The 17,633-nt window shown below is 46.8% G+C and overlaps 1 protein-coding gene across 1 annotated transcript in view; it reads right to left on the reverse strand.

Annotated features, from left to right (window-relative positions):
* The window catches only part of dhx34 (DEAH (Asp-Glu-Ala-His) box polypeptide 34), a 30,685-nt gene extending 19,046 nt beyond the window's left edge, over window positions 1–11,639 (reverse strand). The window contains exons 1-7 of the mRNA XM_084325524.1: window positions 10,638–11,639; window positions 9,939–10,250; window positions 9,237–9,491; window positions 8,214–8,316; window positions 6,775–6,992; window positions 3,007–3,181; window positions 484–677 (exon numbers count right to left, since the gene is read on the reverse strand). Coding sequence (XP_084181650.1) covers window positions 484–677; window positions 3,007–3,181; window positions 6,775–6,992; window positions 8,214–8,316; window positions 9,237–9,491; window positions 9,939–10,250; window positions 10,638–11,342 — 1,962 coding nt within the window. The 5' untranslated portion in view covers window positions 11,343–11,639. The remainder of the gene's footprint in view (window positions 1–483; window positions 678–3,006; window positions 3,182–6,774; window positions 6,993–8,213; window positions 8,317–9,236; window positions 9,492–9,938; window positions 10,251–10,637) is intronic.
* Between the last annotated feature and the right edge of the window lie 5,994 nt (window positions 11,640–17,633).

Raw genomic sequence — 17,633 nt, forward strand, 5'->3', positions numbered from 1 at the left:
TGGTCTTTGTATGGATTAGTCAGTCTGTAATGATATTTAGACACTGGGGAAGAATGTCATAGGTACTCCTTGTGGTTTGGCCAGGGTTTGAAATCTTCAGATTAACTAGCTGTTCAGAGTTGCCCTTTATGATATCACAAGGGGGGGCAGGCAATGAATTAGCTTTGAGTAATACATTTGCTGTGCCTTTTGGAGCCAGGAACACTGCTTAACTGATGTACTGTCCAGTTTGTAAACATTTTTCACTCTTGGGTGTGGGGTAGCCAGGCAGGGAAGGAAATAAATAATTTAAAATGTGGCGTGTCGTGTACCCACAAGAACCAGTGTGTCCAAAGGAAGAAACATGTCGATTTAGACTAGTTTCTTTGCAGAAAACACAAGAAACATGTTCCACAGATCCAAGGAAGCCTTTAACTATGTTTGTGTTTGTGTGTGTGTGTGTGTGTAGCAGTAGGCTAACGATAACATGTCTCTCCTGCTGACCTCCACCCAGGCGTTGAAGGTGTTGAGAAGCGTGAAGGGGTCTCCGTGGTTGCTGTGCAGGGGCTGGCGGGCGGTGGCACAGTCTGGGTTGTGCTGCGCGCTGCGCAGGAAGGGTGACTGGACACTCAGGGCGGCTGCTACTGTCAACACTGGCTCCACCAGGTTGAACACGGAGCCCAGAACCAGCATCTTCCCTGAGCACACACACACACACACACACAGATACACACACAGACACACACACACAGAGACACACACAAGTCAAAACAAATAATTCCATGAGAATCATACACAGAAGAATCTAATTTATCCAAACCTCCGATATATAAACTGACCAGTATGCATAAAATTATCTCTATAGTTGTACACAATTGTGGAATTTTGTTTTGTTGGTGCATGCACTTGAATCCATTTCAACAGTGCACAGGGTGATTTGGGAATACATGTGTAAATATGTCCATTCATAGCCTTATTCTCATCACGCATTTTGACAACCAATATGACGCAACGCCACAGCTCATTAGCCACGGTTGGTATTTAATGAGGCAGTTGATTACAATGTTGTTTGTCGACCGAGGTGTCTCAGGTGGAATAGTGTGAATGGTATGATATTTCAATGTGTTTCCTCAGAACACTCACACTGCACTGTGAGGTTGCACTTGTAGCTGCAGTTCCAAAAACCCAACTACAGTAATGATATCACCAACACACACAACTTAAAGGTGCTATAGATAACATTTTATGCAGAGTAATCATTAAAAAAAATATTACATCCACAGAGCAATTAGAAAGGTGCAGAATAAAAGTATTACATTTGCCCAAAGAATATTATTGATGAATGAATTTATAATGTTGGCGGGCAAAATTAAGGTTGTTTACAGGTTGCATGCATGTATCCCCTCCCTACTTCCCATTTCCCCACGTAGAATGCACCTGATAATGCACCTGAATAAATGACTTGCTGGTGCTCTAGTGCGACATCTAGTGGCTGAATGTTATCTACAGCACTTTTAACTTATTCATTAGATGCAATAGGGGGTATCTGCAGAGCCGCAGAGCCAGGCTGGACGGGTATAAGTGGTCTGGACAAGTATAAGTGGTCTGGACAAGTAGTTGCGAATGGGGGGGGGGGGGGGGGGGGGCGGGGTTCGTCTCGTTTACATAGGTACATTATACATAGACAGTAATGTTACATCTAGACATGTAATAATAGAGTAAACTTGTACCCATACAGTGTTACATCTAGACATACCAGATCTAGTAATAATAGAGTAAACTTAACTTTCGTCTCAGTAACAATGTTCATAAAGTGTTGAGTGCTACAGTGTAGGTTAGTTTATTAGGACAATTCCACCATGCAAGTTTATATTTAGTAAAGATAGCAGTCCTACTACACCATGTATACTTGCACGTTTATATTTAGTAAAGATAGCAGAGAGAGCAGAGAGAGAAAGAGAGAGCCAGTTAGCTAATTAAATTCGATTGCACAGGTGGTCTGTGGTGGCCTTGATAAGCAACACACCCAATGTCCAAAATAGGTACTTACATTTTTACATATTTAGTAAAGATAGCAGTCCTATACACACCATGCACTTGCAAGTTTATATTTAGTAAAGATAGCAGTCCTACTACACCCGGTTGTGTGTGGCCGAACAGTGCAACTGCGCACATACAATCATGGTTATATTAAATCCAGCGCTCGTGTGGACTGGGCAACTTGCCTGCCATTACGTTGCGTTCTGAAAAGCGAAACTGACCCTGTGTGTAACTGCAGCCGTCTCTGTGCTAACAGTCACGTTTTCAGTACGAGAAGACAAGACAAAACTTCTTTCTCTGGTCTGCATCCCCTTAACAATTGTGTGTATTGAGCCGTACTGTATTGTACCCATTCTGCAATCTTGTTGCAATAAAGTTTTCATTCACACTCAAAATCTGTGTTCATTTTTTATTTTGCATACTAATGTTCTGTGTCTTGAGTCGTACTTGTATTGAAAAACTGATTTTATGTCTGAGGAGAAGACCGGTACTCATCATCTTCGTCTCCACAAAAAGAAAAATGACATGTGAAGTATGTTGTGTGCCAGGTTCAAACAGTGCTGTATATGTACAGTTTATTCCTACTCCTATCCAAGCTCCGGGAGGGTCATCAAAGAGAAGTCGCCTATTCTTAGTCCTTGCCCCACAATGGTGGAATTGTCCTAATAAACTAACCTACACTGTAGCACTCAACACTTTATGAACATTGTTACTGAGACGAAAGTTAAGTTTACTCTATTATTACTAGATCTGGTATGTCTAGATGTAACACTGTATGGGTACAAGTTTACTCTATTATTACATGTCTAGATGTAACATTACTGTCTATGTATAATGTACCTATGTAAACGAGACGAACCCCCCCCCCCCCCCCCCCCCCCATTCGCAACTACTTGTCCAGACCACTTATACCCGTCCAGCCTGGCTCTGCGGCTCTGCAGATACTCATTAGATGTGGCACTAAAAGAAAACAAGGCAGAGACGTACCGATCACCACATCCACTGGCAACTGGGCCAGCAGTCTTCCGATGGAGGTGAGTTCACTACGACTGTCTAGCGCCCCCTGCTCCTTCAGGTAAGTCACTGCGGTCTGGATGCTAGCAGCGGGAGGAGGATCGATGAATACAAAAGACATCGGATCACCAAGGCTCATACTCTTCATCTGCAAGGGACAAGAGAGGCATACAAGACGTGACACGTGAGGCCGGGGTTTCATCCCAGAAACCTAGGCATCCATTTTGGATAAAACATCCAAAAATGTATACCCATTCTGCCCTAAAAAAGCCTTAACCTCATTTACTATAGTTTGCCTTTGTAGAACAGTACTGATATAGTAGTATTAGTACATACTAAGACTGTCCCCGACTAAGGATTTGGATAGTCTAATTTGATTGGCCGAAATTGGCCATTAGTCGACTACCCCCCTGAATGCAATTTCTTTTGAATTTTTTTTAAGTATACTTATTTATTATTATTATTATTTTTATTACATTTGGGCTGTGGGGGGTGCTTAATGTCTGAAGGAGTCAACTGAAAGTTCCTTGTCCTCTGCTAAAGCATGCAATTGGTCCACTGATGGATACATCTTGATATTTGTCTACTCTAGTGTGTTCATTAGATGGGTGAAATCCTCTTTCAGTGCCTTCAGTGTTTTCTTAGGCAGTTAGCCTCGCTGGTATGCGCGCCATTAGCGCTAGCCACGCTTCTAGGCCTCTTTGCTTTTGGAAAGAATGATAATACATATATAATATATATTTGTTTTACTAAGAGGTTGGCAGTCGACTACGGCTCCTTTCAATCGATTAGTCGACTAATCTGGGTCAGCCCTAGTACATACACATTTAGAGGGATACAGATATAGTGGTGTAAATACACATATAGAGGGGTAGTGGTATAAATACACATGTAGAGGGGTGCAGATATAGTGGTATACAATACACATGTAGAGGGGTGAAGATATAGTGGTATAAATACACATGTAGAGGGGTGCAGATATAGTGGTATACAATACACATGTAGAGGGGTGCAGATATAGTGGTATAAATACACATGTAGAGGGGTGCAGATATAGTGGTATACAATACACATGTAGAGGGGTGCAGATATAGTGGTATACAATACACATGTAGAGGGGTGCAGATATAGTGGTATACAATACACATGTAGAGGGGTGCAGATATAGTGGTATACAATACACATGTAGAGGAGTGCAGATATAGTGGTATACAATACACATGTAGAGGGGTGCAGATATAGTGGTATACAATACACATGTAAATGGGTACAGATATAGTGGTATACAATACACATGTAGAGGGGTATTCTGCTGTAAAAAGGTAAACCGTAATGAAGGTTTTACCTTTGTAGGGCAGCATTGCTTGATATATACTGCCGGTACAGATGAGGACACCCTCTTTATATGCAAAGGTCTTAAAATAACCAGTGACTTCAAAATCAATTGAATTGGAATAATCTTTTTGGAGAACATCTGATCTAAGGTAAGGAATCTATGTTACCAGTCTTGGGGTAATCGGAGCTGTTTTGACCTATATCTCAGCGTGTCCCGTATGTGTGTATATGTGTGTGTGTGTGTGTGCTGTTGAGGAAATAAGAGAATCGATTTCTCAGCTCGCTTCTATATTGTGCATAAGTACACATATACTATCGATAATCTAGCGTTTATTTGAAAACGATTCATAAATAGGCCGACAAATGACAACGTGTCTAGTGTATTCGAGAATATTCCAATAAATGCCGTTTATGACGGAATAGCTTTTCGAAATGCTATAAAAATGATATGAACAGATTAAAAAACAATCCGTTTCGACAATGTTGACTGCAAACAAGTCATTGATAAGCGACGGGCAGATTAGACACATAGCCATAATTTAAAACATAGATTATGCGTTTTTAACGCTATCATTGAAGTGGGTGGTAACGGGGTAAATAGGAAACGGAGGCCGGCACTGAAAGTGTTAACACTTTAAGTGCCGAAAACGTGTTTAGGCGTCCTTCCCCGCCATGCTCAAGTTGCCGAGGACGCCGTAACTCGTCTTTAATATCAATATTTCAAAAATCTGTGATCGGAATCATATTTTCCATCCGCAGCCTTCACACACAGTTCTGAGCTCCTCTCAAACCTCTAGCGGTTCAAGAGCGCCATCTGGTGGCCGATCGGCGCAATCGCCAAAGAGGAAGTTACTAGGACGATGTGCTATTCACCCATATTACTTCCGGGCACTCTCTATAGGTCCCGGGACTCGATCTCGACACAATACATAGCGATCCGTTGCCAATAACTCGATAAACAACATGATTTGGACGTATATACTATTATACAACCTGGAAATAGATAGCGTATTTCTACATCCCATAATAGGAATATTTCAGTTCCACGCTCATCGTCCAACGGCGCGAGGAAGATACGGTAAGATTCAGCGTTATTTTTGAACGTGTTCGATATAAACTGCTCTGATGGTCATATCACCCACACTAGATGAATGATATAACGCTGCCCACGGAATTATAAACGATCCCCCGCCCATCCGGTCATCATCAGATGATACGTAGAAACTTCTAGAAGTACGTCCAATTGAAATTTTTGATCTCGCACAGATTCCTACCAAACTGTATTTCATCATCAATATAATGCATTTGGGGCTATAAATCACGTTCTGGAGAAAGCTGCAGAAAGAGATGAAAACATACTTATACTTTAGACCATATTTTACTATGAATATGTGAATGAAAAAGTTTAACGTTGCTACACAATGAACAATGCATATAGGACCTTGAATGGGCCCTAATAATGGCAATTTAGCAATAGAATTTAAAAAGTTATAGCCCTGCAAAGAAGGGGAACTTTTCCATAGACAAATAGAGCTGGCAAGGGATGGTATATCATGAATTTAGCCTTAGGCAATCAAAGTGTTAATAGTGAATCGTTGGCGGCTGGGTGGCGCAGCGGACAAGGCGCTCGTCACCAACGCAAGAGACACTGGTATCGAATCCAGCTGTCAGCGTTGCTTCCGGCTTGGCCGGCCATCATACTGACTCGATTGGCAGAGTCAGCGGGAGGGAAGCCGGTGGGTGGGTCTGGGTCGTTGTGGACAGCGACTCCTACAGTTCGGTCGGGGCGCCTGCACAGCAAGGGAAGGATCTAAGAGAGGTAGTGTGACCTTCCATACGTTACACTCTCTCAGTGAGAGTCCGCGCTGCCAGGTGAAAAGAAGTGGTAGGCTGGGTACACATGTGTCGGAGGAAGCATGCGATAGGCTCCGCCCTCCCAGACGGTAGGGGGTAGAGTGCGCAACGACCAGGAAGGGGGTTGGGAATTGGAATAACGACTAACATTGGGAGGGGAGAAGAAATGGAAAAAGGAGGAAAAAGATAATAATAAAAAAAAAAGTGAATTGTTTACTTTCATTTCATTCATAGTTTTCTAAGAGTAGTTGTCAATTCAGTCTCCCTTCACGTCCAGCCTTGTGTCCCAAGAGTTCCCTGCCCCAGGACCTCAGGCTGCAGAAATACAGAAGGTTCATGGCATATGCATATCTAGTGCATTTCATACAGCATATATCAAATTGACACGTAACAGGTTACAGGACACCTGTTTGATAAGACTTTGTCCCAGGGGCCCTTTCTGAGATGATATTTGTTGTTACATGTGATTTCATTCAGAATTCCATGACTATCTATGCTGTAGGTGGAGAGAGTGAAACCTCCCTTCCAGAACCACCGTCCTGTAGAACCCACCTGGAGCACGAGGGAGTCCAGAGCCACCCTGTGGATTTCGGGGACAGGATAGGGGGCGAAGGCGTCGTAGTCGGACTCGGCGTAGAGCCGGAAACAGACTCCTGGCCCCGTCCTGCCGGCGCGGCCCTTCCTCTGCTCCGAGGACGCCCGGCTGATCCAGAACTCCTGCAGACGCTGCATCTTGGCCTTGGGGTCAAAACTCATCTCTTTTACCTTTCCTGAAAGAGGATACAAGATGTCCTTATGTCAATGTCCACTCCCTTTTTTTTCCCCCTTCCTTCCTTCCTTCCTTCCTTCCTTCCTTCCTTCCTTCCTTCCTTCCTTCCTTCCTTCCTTCCTTCCTTCCTTCCTTCCTTCCTTCCTTCCCTCCCTCCCTCCCTCCCTCCCTCCCTCCCTCCCAGTACCGGACTCTCACTGCACTTCCTCTAATGCTGCCACCATGCATATACTACACTGATGACATTGCATTACTGTATGCATGCATTGTATATGCAGGGTATTATGTTTGGTCTACTGTCTCTTGCACCGTCTTTGCACTGTACGTGGGGGTTTTGTATCGAGGCAAATTCAGTACATTCACTGCATGTGGTGAATAACGTGATTCTGATTCTTCTTCCTCACTGATCAACAGTTGACACATTAAAAGGAACATTTGGCAGATTTTCTTTTACCTGAATCCTATCGTTCGACTTATATCGCTGCGCTCGCGGACTGAGCGGTTCAGGCTGTCCTTTGTCCCCACAGCCATCAGACTGTTCAACACCATGTGACCCCCCCCCCCTCTCTCTCATGACCTGGGCGCGTCCGCCCCCCCCCCCATTGTGCAATGTGCAATTCATTTTAAATTAATTTTAAATTTGTATACTGTAATTTTATATAACAATTTTATTTTATTTGACGTAACAATAGTGCTCACCATTTATTTATTTAATTCATCACAACTTTGTACCTCAGCGCTGACCTTCATTGTTTGTTTGTTGTATTGGTTGTCCTTTTTTATTGCTCTATTGTCTGTTAACTGCCTGAGCTGTTACTGGATACCTGAATTTCCCCAAGGGGATTAATAAAGTATCTATCTATCTATCTATCTATCTATCTATCTATCTATCTATCTATCTCTTGTGAGGAGGACAAATCTGACATAAACGTACCAACGTGTTCTGTGTCTCGAGAGGTCGGCCGCATCGCACCACGGAGAAAACTTCGCCGGATGGCGTCACCCGACGGAGAGCAGACTTCCAGTGAACGGCAGACACTGTTTCCTCAGCTATTTTCACCTATAGAAGAGGCCGGACTCAAGGAAAGCTGAAGAAGATAGCTGAGGAAACAGCGTGTTTCCTGGAGAGACCGATGCAGCAGAGCGATAGGACCGATAGGATTCAGGTTAAAGATTGTTGAAATAACCCTTTAACTATATTCTCTTCCACTGCCTTCCATACCTGAATCGGCGACAAAGCGGACTCCGTCGATGGTGACGGATGTCTCCGCGATATTGGTGGAGATGATGCACTTTCTCACCCCCGGAGGAGAAATGTCAAACACCTGCAGAAGACACATCAGCTGAAGTTATGGCAACAATAGCACTATCCCAAAAGATTTTGTTTTGATTTATGATGACATGAGATTGGAATTATGTGTATGGCTGGGTGTCGATATTTTTTAAATGTATTGGATACTTTTATAATACAGATCGAATTGCTTCAAAATGCCTCGTCATTTGATACCATATTTCAATACCTATGTAGTTGTTCTCCAAGCTAATAAGCATGTTTGTTCCAAGATATAAGGCTGGTGATTGGCATTTCTTTTGTTCAACCAATCCAAAATGTAACAAAGCATCTGATTGGCTAATACAGCACATTACTCAGCAAAGTAAGGTATCACAAAAGTATCGTTTTGGTATCAGTAACAAATCCCAGGTAACGGTATTGGCACCAGTATCGAAAATGTTCAAATGATACCCAGCCCTAATTATGACTTTTCTAATTATTGCTCTATGATAAATCTTTCCTCCCAAATGTACACAGTACAGCTTTAAGTAACACTTTTTCTGGTTCATGTTTTCAAATTAAGCAAAGACACCAACAAACCTAACAGCAAGTCAAGTGTAGTCATAGCTGTTACCTAGCGATGCACCGATCATTCCACTTAAACCGTCTATATAATACAATTATTAAACACGATTACTCATTGATTTGAGAACATCATATGAGGACGACATTTACCACACACGACAAAATGAGAGCAACATGGCATGCGGCACAATAATAATTTTATCTCGATTATCTTGTTTTCATGAATGTGGGGAGCCAAAATCGTAATTGAAATTGAAACTCGATTAATCGCCCAGCCCTGCTATTATAGTTAGGACTGATCCTCACAGACCAATCGGAAGTGATATCGGGAGAGGGGACGCATACATTTTTCAAACAGAAACAAACGTCTATGAGATATGAGCGTACCTTGTCCTGCTGGGCTATCGAGAGGGTGCTGTGCAGAGGAAGGACTATCCAGCGTTGGGTGTGTGTGCCATAGACCTGGCAGGCCTCCTGGACGGTGGAGATCTCTGCCACACCGCTGAGGAAGAGCAGCAGGTCTCCCCGCTCCTCTGGGGGGTAGCGCTGGTCGATGCCCTGCAGGACCCGCAGGTAAGGCCTGGGGTCCAGCTTCTCGGAGCGAGATGGCTGCTCCTCCGGGGGAATGGGTTGGTATATCACCTTAGTAGAAGCAGGCGGAAAGAGTGAAGATGATACATTGAGAAAGGCACTAGGGCCAAAAAGATAAATCAATTTGAATCGATTCTTAAAATTCTAAGATAGATCATTTAATCTTTTATCAGATTTTTCAGTGGATGTGTGGAGATTTCTTTGCTAACGTTATTTCGTCCTGCAGATGTCTCTAGATTGCTGAACTACTACAGAAACTCCATTGACCAATCTTTTGACATCAATGGCAGGCACTGGCTCCCAGAAACCTAAATTAATCGATATTGAATTGAAATCAAATCAGTGAATGGAAATTGAATCGGGTAATCATTGGCGATACCCAGCCCTAGAACACACTACAAACAACTACTCTCATGGGAGCCCATGGACACTGACATCAATTTACATCAGATCCCTTCTAAATCTTTGCTTCTCACACGTATGTACCTCTCTACCCACCTGTATAGGAAACAGCCTGCCTGGCACCTGCAGCACAGGGGCACCGCCAAAGTAGTTGGAGAAGAGTTTGATGTTGATGGTGGCCGACATCAGAATCAGACGTAGATCCGGCCGGCTGGCCAGCAGAGAGCGAAGGACCCCGAGGAGGAAGTCACAGTGGAGGTGCCTCTCATGCACCTCGTCCACGATGAGCACCTGGTACTGGGCCAGGGTGCCGTCCTGCTGGATCTGCCGGAGCAGCAGTCCCTCGGTCAGAAACAGCAGCTTGGTGACGGGGGTGCGCGTGGTTTCAAAGCGAATCTGATAGCCCACCTGTAAAATCACAACTGCACATTGAGTTCTACCACATGGATTTCTCACAAATGTAAACAATAGGACATTGGGAACCTATACAGCACTTAAAATGTACATGTCTATGTAGTTTGTCAAATTGTTATTTGTGGTCATGTTTTGTATTGCTCGTCTGTCTGAGACCAAGGACCACAATGGAAATAAGTCTTGACTTTCTTTGTGTAGCATCCTTGATGTTTTCCGGAATCTTGTATTTAAAAAAAAAAAGTCAAATAAAATAAAATAAACCTATACAGCACACTAAACCCAGTTGTGGGTGGAGTCTGAACATGCGATGGAATGCGATTTAAAAAAGAATAATAATAATACAATTGAATGATCAACAACATAGAAGGATAATTTGCACACCTTAGAGCCATACTGATTGAGACTCTCGAAGCTGACCCTCTTGGCAAGTGATATACACGCAATACGCCGAGGCTGGGTGCAGGCTATGTGGTTGAAGCCTGAGGAGAGGAGGTACTGTGGCACTTGAGTGGACTTCCCGCAGCCCGTGTCCCCCGCCACAACCACTACAGAATGCTTCTGGACCAGCTCCACTATCCGATCCCTGTACTGGAAGATGGGAAGATTATCTTGCTCTTTGCGTAATTTAGCCAGTTTCCCAAAACTCTGCCTCTGGCTGAAGTCCAGGAAGTGTAGGAGAGCCAGGCGACAGTCTGAGATCTCCTCGGCCCCTGGCCCCGCTGAGCTCTGCCTGTGCCCTGACCTTCCGAGACGTTCCTCGATGTCCCTGGTGCACACAGACACATTGATGCGATAACGAGCGTCATACTCTTTAGGGAGCCCGAGATCAACCTCCCCAGTGCTGGACTTTCTCCTGTCTTTCCCTCCCTCCTCCTCCTCCTCCTTTCTGCTGCCCCTGGATCCAGACATTTCTTTCTTTGTCTTGAACCTCTGGAACAAGCGTTCAAAAAAGGCCCAGAACTCCCTGTGTTCAAGACTGCCTGCTTGGATGTAGTCATGCTGGCGGAAGAAGATCTCATCCAGCTGAGCACGACAATGTGGACTATCCCAGTCCCAACTTCTGCTGTTTCTCCTGTCTGATGCCATATTTATCAGCCCCAGTCTGGATTCTAGGATCAATTACTTGGCTTTGTATTGTTTCACAGAATATAGATAGCTATAGGCTACATGAGGCAGACTTGCTATATTAACCGCTGAACTCTATCGTTACGTTACATGGCCACGGCTGCATGTCAACAACCAAAACGTATCCTTGTTTTCTGCATCCATTCTTCGGTGCCATCAAAGACACGGGTCGATAAATAGATGTAAATAACTAACTGTATTATATTGGATAACAATATCCTACAGCACACGAATAAACAAATAGATCAATAAGAAATGGTCAAGAAGATTAAACCTCGCCTACACGCCTTTTGAGTAGCGGAACAATAACATGGTGGGGCCACTTACGGCCCGTCCCCTAGAAGATTCCCCCGAAAGCATAGATGGATATTGGTTCCGCGGTTTGGGCATGCACTCTGGAGAAGACTTGTGAATTTCCCATAATGTTGGTGTGTTCCTTAATAATTTATAGCTACAAGGAAATGGGTACTCCTGAATGCCTGTACATAGTGCTAGGCGGTTGCTATGCAAAGGGATAGCTTATTTATTTTGAGCAGCTTATTGCTCCCCATAAAAGTCACCTAAATTGTCTGCCATATGCATATATATTTCCCCTATAGTTCCTCTTTACAGTACACCCTCCAAAAAGTAGACCCAATGTGCCTGAATTAGTTTAATGTTATTTTCTAATATAAAGACTGGAGTGGCGTTTCTTTTTCTCCTGTATTTTAAAAGGTGTCATTGAAAATAGCAATACCCTGTTAGTTTATATATTGCTTGTTGTTGTGAAGGGCCAGATTAAACTGAGAATCTACCTTTATTGTTTGATATACTTTGTATATTGTTTATATATATACACGGAATATCCCTTTACCTGCATTCAAACCAGAGTAATATTCGCTCTCCTATTGGACAGCGCCCCCAGGCGCCAGCGCGCAAGCCCCCAACGGCAGGTTCAAAGACAAGTTCAGGCATGTCAGAACATGCCCGGAGTCAGCGTATTGATACCAGACAAAGACTGCGGTTTGGGACTAGTTATTCACTTAAGTATAAATACAGCGCAAGGTGCGCACACCGTTAGAGAACGTTCAGTACCTTACCCACCTTCACCACGAGTCAACGTGCAGTGAAGTGAGCAACCTTGCGTCTAACAGAGCATTGAGAACCACGTGCGAATAGTTTAGTAAAGTAACGTCGAGTTCGACCTAATCTAATGTGAAGTAAATAGTCGTTCATTTATTGTATATCGTGCGGCCACAGTTCGTTCGTGTGTAGCATTACCCAGCGGTTCGTTGTGTCTTTAGCTAGTGTACTTAGCCAGGGTGTGTGGCCTAAATACGTCGCCCACACCCGAGGAGTCCTAGGCGGAGAACCGTTGGACATGTACACAGGAGAATCGGCGTCGGCGATTGCAGAACCATTACTGGTTGGATTATATTGATTTGGAACGTGGTACCCGGAGAAGAGCATCGTTGATTTCCACTGTCGTTTGTGATTCAACCTCGTGAGGATTACAACTCGGGCCGGCCTCGTGGATGGAGGCTGGCTAGCTGTCATCAATGCTATCTAGCATTTGGATTACAATTATTACTTTGCTGCTGATCAAGGGAATTTACAAGGACCGACTCCTGTACCTGGAGTCTCTTTATTCCTCATTGAATCAGACGGAGTACCCGAACATTCCTCTACCCTCCAGGCCTTACACCCCCGGAGGGAACCCATTGTCTCCAGGCGGTACCAGTGTTGCCCTATCTAGTTGCTACTATACGACAGGTGGTGTCAACTTAGACCCATCGTAGGATTCCTGCTATTCTTAGTGACTCATACTATTGACTGACTTTACGCATATTCTTCGCCATACAAGCGCGACCCTAATTCTCATTCTGTAACCTAATGTTGCCTAATAATAATAAATTACCCTCAAATACTATTTCTTTGTCAATGCCGTGTTCTTGTGGGTGTTCACCATCTATATTTGATGTACTGTCTGGCCAGTAATTAAAGTACATAACTAGCAGTGGTTTAATCTATCACAATCTTTAATACAGTCAGGGTTTTGTAACCCCTCAGTTACAATTGGTCCTTCGAGCCGGAGGGTATCAGTGTAATATTTAATATAATATTAATATTGACATGGCCAGCGGTGAACACTCTCCACGCGGCTCCCCTAAGCTAGAACGCCCGCAGCGCAAACGTCAGCTACCTCCATATCTGGAGGAATTCGCTTTCGTTCTACCCCCTAGCTTATCTAAACAGACGTTAAATACGGATAAATCGGATAGTTTAAGCATGTCCAATCCTATCGACTTGGCGACCCTGCCAGTAGAGACCCCAGTGGGTTCAAACGAAACTGACTTAGCTCACAGGGGGGACCAAGTGGGACATGACGTGACTATACCTCCAGACAGCGTCACCGGGATAGACCCCGGAGCGCTCCAGGATAAAGAAAGCGCTCCAGGGATAGAACCCGACACACAACCAAGAGAAGAGAACCGCGCCCAGGAGATAGACCTCGGAGCGCGCCAGGAGAACAGATCTCCAACAAGCCCTGTCAGCACCCGATCACCTCCGTCAGTGTCATCCCCCAGCGAGGCGGACCAGAGACTGGCGCAAGCCTTGATCGCCACGCTGACAGCCTCAACCGAAAGAGACCGACTCCAGGGTGAGCGCGACCGGCTTCAAGCAAAGACGCTTAGTGAGCGCGAACACTCTGCCACGGAAAGAGAGCGCCTCCACGCGCAACTCAAAGCGCAAGCCCTTAGTGAGCGCGAACACTCTGCAGCGGAACGAGAGCGCCTCCGGGCGCAACAATTAAGTGAGCGCGAACACTCTGCCGTGGAACGAGAGCGCCTCCAGGCTCAACAGATGAGCGAGCGCGAACAACGAGAGCGCCTCCAGGCGCAACAATTAAGCGAGCGCGAACACTCTGCAGCGGAATGAGAGCGCCTTCACGCGCAACTCCAAGCGCAAGCCCTTAGTGAGCGCGAACACTCTGCAACTGAACGAGAGCGCCTCCAGGCGCAACAAAGGAGTGAGGACGACCGCATAAGACTGGAGGAGAGGCGCCTTCAGACGGAAGAGAACATCGAACGAGACCGCGCCAATGCACAGCGCGACGCCGCCAATGCACAGCGCGAAGCAGAGCGCAACCGGCTGCAGGCGCAGATGATAGAACAATTGATCGCCAGGGCGACACCCCCTCTCTCCGCACGGAGCTCCCGGAGATCATCACGACAAGGGTCTAGGGCACCTTCCCCTACCCGACAAAGCGACCCGGGACCCGGCCAACAGGCGGAACCTGTCTACGTCTCCGAGCCCCCTCCCCGACCGGTCCATACGAGACCCAGCCAACGGGAAGAACCGGCCTACGTCGCCGAGAGACTAACTAGAAGACTCCAGGACCTAGAAGAGGAAGAGGAGGAATATCAAGCCCACCAGCACGAACGTACTCTGGACCAGGAGGCCCAGTACAGCCCCGACTTCAGCCCCGAGTCACTGCACTACAAACCCCCGACCCAACTCACGGGTGAGTTTGACGTACAGTCAGCACCGAGGAACAGCACCTGGGGACCCGGCCTCTGGTACCCACCAAGTACTAACCCACGACCACACGTACGGGGAGACTCGCCCAGGAGGCCTCTTCCCCTACGCTCACCAATGTACCAGCCATCCATGGCATCGTACCTTGGCACACCGACGTTCCCAGACTTTACGCGCGAGGACAGAGCACAGTACACGGAATTACGCATGTGTTTGGAGACTATGATGTCCGATGTCCCTGACGAGTCGTACAAATATGCCATCCTCCTCAAGCATCTCAAGGTGCCCAGAGCGCATAACATAGCGCTGGCATATTCCAACTCAAGCACCCCATACTCCGCGGCTCTGGTGGCCCTCGACCAGCGTTATGGACGCATATGGGATTACGTGATCCAAGAAATACGGGATATCGACCGCCTCCCCCCAGCCAAAGACAATAGAGCACTGGATGACCTCTCTATCAAGGTACAATCCCTCGTGGGGATGCTGGAGTCCCAAAAGGAGAAGGGGAGATATGAACTGTATACAAATTCTAATGTGGAGCGAATACTGGAGAAGCTCCCTCCAGCCCGCCAAGAGCGTTTTCGGCGGCAGAGAGACCACCGTGATCCCAACGGCCCAGAGCCATCCCTCCTAGACCTGGCCGCTTTCCTCGCAAGGGAAGTTAGTAGCCTACGACTGGACACATTCGTTTGGAGTGGATCTAGCCCAAGAGATGGACCTCGGAGGTCCAACGATAACCGCCGATCAGTGACAGTTATGCACCAGGCCGAGTCAGTGCCGCAGCACAAGAACCACAGCACCCCCCAGACCAAGGGGAAGTGGAAGATTGTATGCCAGTACTGTGAAAATGAACATTGGCTGTCTCAATGTGACACTTTCAAGAAGCTGACCGCTGACGAGGTGAGTCAGTGGATCAAAGCCAACCGCCGCTGCTTCCGCTGCGCGCGCAGCCATATGGCAGCTGAGTGCCGCCTAAAGAAAAGATGCAGCAAGTGCGACGGCGCCCACTTGGAGGTCCTACACGACAGCAACAAGAAGAAACCCGTATCCCCAAGCAGCTCGAGAGTGAACGTCATGTACATAGACCCTGCGAAGAGCGGGAGCTCCCGAGTGCTCTTGAAGGTGGTCCGAGTGCTCTTAAGCTACGAGGACAAGGTCATGGACACTTATGCCGTCCTAGACGATGGGTCAGAAAAGACTCTCCTCCTCGCATCCGCCGCAGCCCGGCTGGGTCTGCGGGGGAGGGAAGAAACAATGACAATCCGTACCATTAGAAGAGACCTGAAGACCATAAAGGGTGAAAATGTCTCCTTCACGATAGCAGCGGTCGGGCAACCCGAGAAGCAGTATAGCATCACTAACGCCTTAACCAGCCACGACATAGGCCTGTCACAGTACACCTACCCCATCCCAAAGCTGATGGAGAAATACGTGCACCTACGTCAACTACCTATACCGCTCATCGACGACGCCACCCCGACCCTGCTCATAGGATCCGACCACGCACACCTCATCGTCCCAACGGACCGGGTCCACATCGGGCCCAGAGGCTGTCCAGCAGCGGTCGAGACCCGCCTGGGTTGGACACTACAAGGCCCCCTCTCTGGGTCTTCCAACTGACTGACAGCCACTCGCTGTCTCTACACGAGGATAAACGAAGAAGACACCACCCTCTTGCAGCACGTCGAGAGGCTATGGACATTAGACGCGATGCCCTTTAAGAATGAAAAGAAACTCGTTCGCTCAAAGGAAGACACTTATGCCATAGCCCTCCTCGAGCAGAAGACAAAGAGAGTCGAGGTCAACGGAGTGATGAGATACGCAACTCCACTCTTGAGGCGAGAGGGTATGCCCACCCTCCATGCCTCAAAAGAAGCGACAGAGCGATATCTACTGAACACCGAGCGGCGTCTAGCCAAAGACCCCACTCAAGCCACTGTGTACCGCGCTGAGATCGACAAGCTGATCACAGCGGGACACATAAAGAAAATTGACATTCAAGAGGCCGGCCAGACGACTGAATCCTGGTACGTGCCACACCACAAGGTCCACCACAACGGCAAGGATCGCATTGTATTCAACTGCAGCTACCAGATCGGACTACAGAATCTGAATAAAGAACTCTTGCCTGGCCCGACACTCGGCCCCTCTCTCCTCGGCGTACTACTACGTTTCCGCCAAGACAAGGTGGCCATCAGCGGCGACATCAAAGGGATGTTCCTGCAGGTGCGACTAGTGGAGGAGGACAAGCCCTTGCTGCGGTTCCTATGGAGAGAGAGGATCAAAGATGAGCAACCATCCATCTACCAATGGGAGGTCCTCCCCTTCGGAACCACATGCAGCCCATGCTGTGCTACGTTCGCACTGCAAAAACATGTGACAGAAGACCCTGAAGCTGACGAGGAGGTCAGACAAAGTGTAGAGAGGAGTTTCTACGTGGACAACTGTCTGCAAAGCGTCTCGACGCCAGAAGAAGCCGAAGCCCTCCTGCTCAAGCTCCGCGCCTCACTGATCAAAGGCGGCTTTGATCTCCGGCAGTGGGCCAGCAGTGACCCTCAAGTACTTTGCAGCCTCTCCCCAGAGACAAAGGCAGCAAGCAGCGAGACCTGGATGGCGACCACCCCAGGTGAAGCACAGGAAATGACATTGGGCCTAGTCTGGCGCTTCAAAACAGACTCGCTCCATTACAAATACACACCCCTGACCACGGAGCAGGGAAGGTCGACCCCT

The sequence above is a fragment of the Notolepis coatsorum genome (assembly GCF_963971535.1).
Source record: "Notolepis coatsorum genome assembly, chromosome: 1".
In the NCBI taxonomy this organism is placed as follows: domain Eukaryota; kingdom Metazoa; phylum Chordata; class Actinopteri; order Aulopiformes; family Paralepididae; genus Notolepis; species Notolepis coatsorum.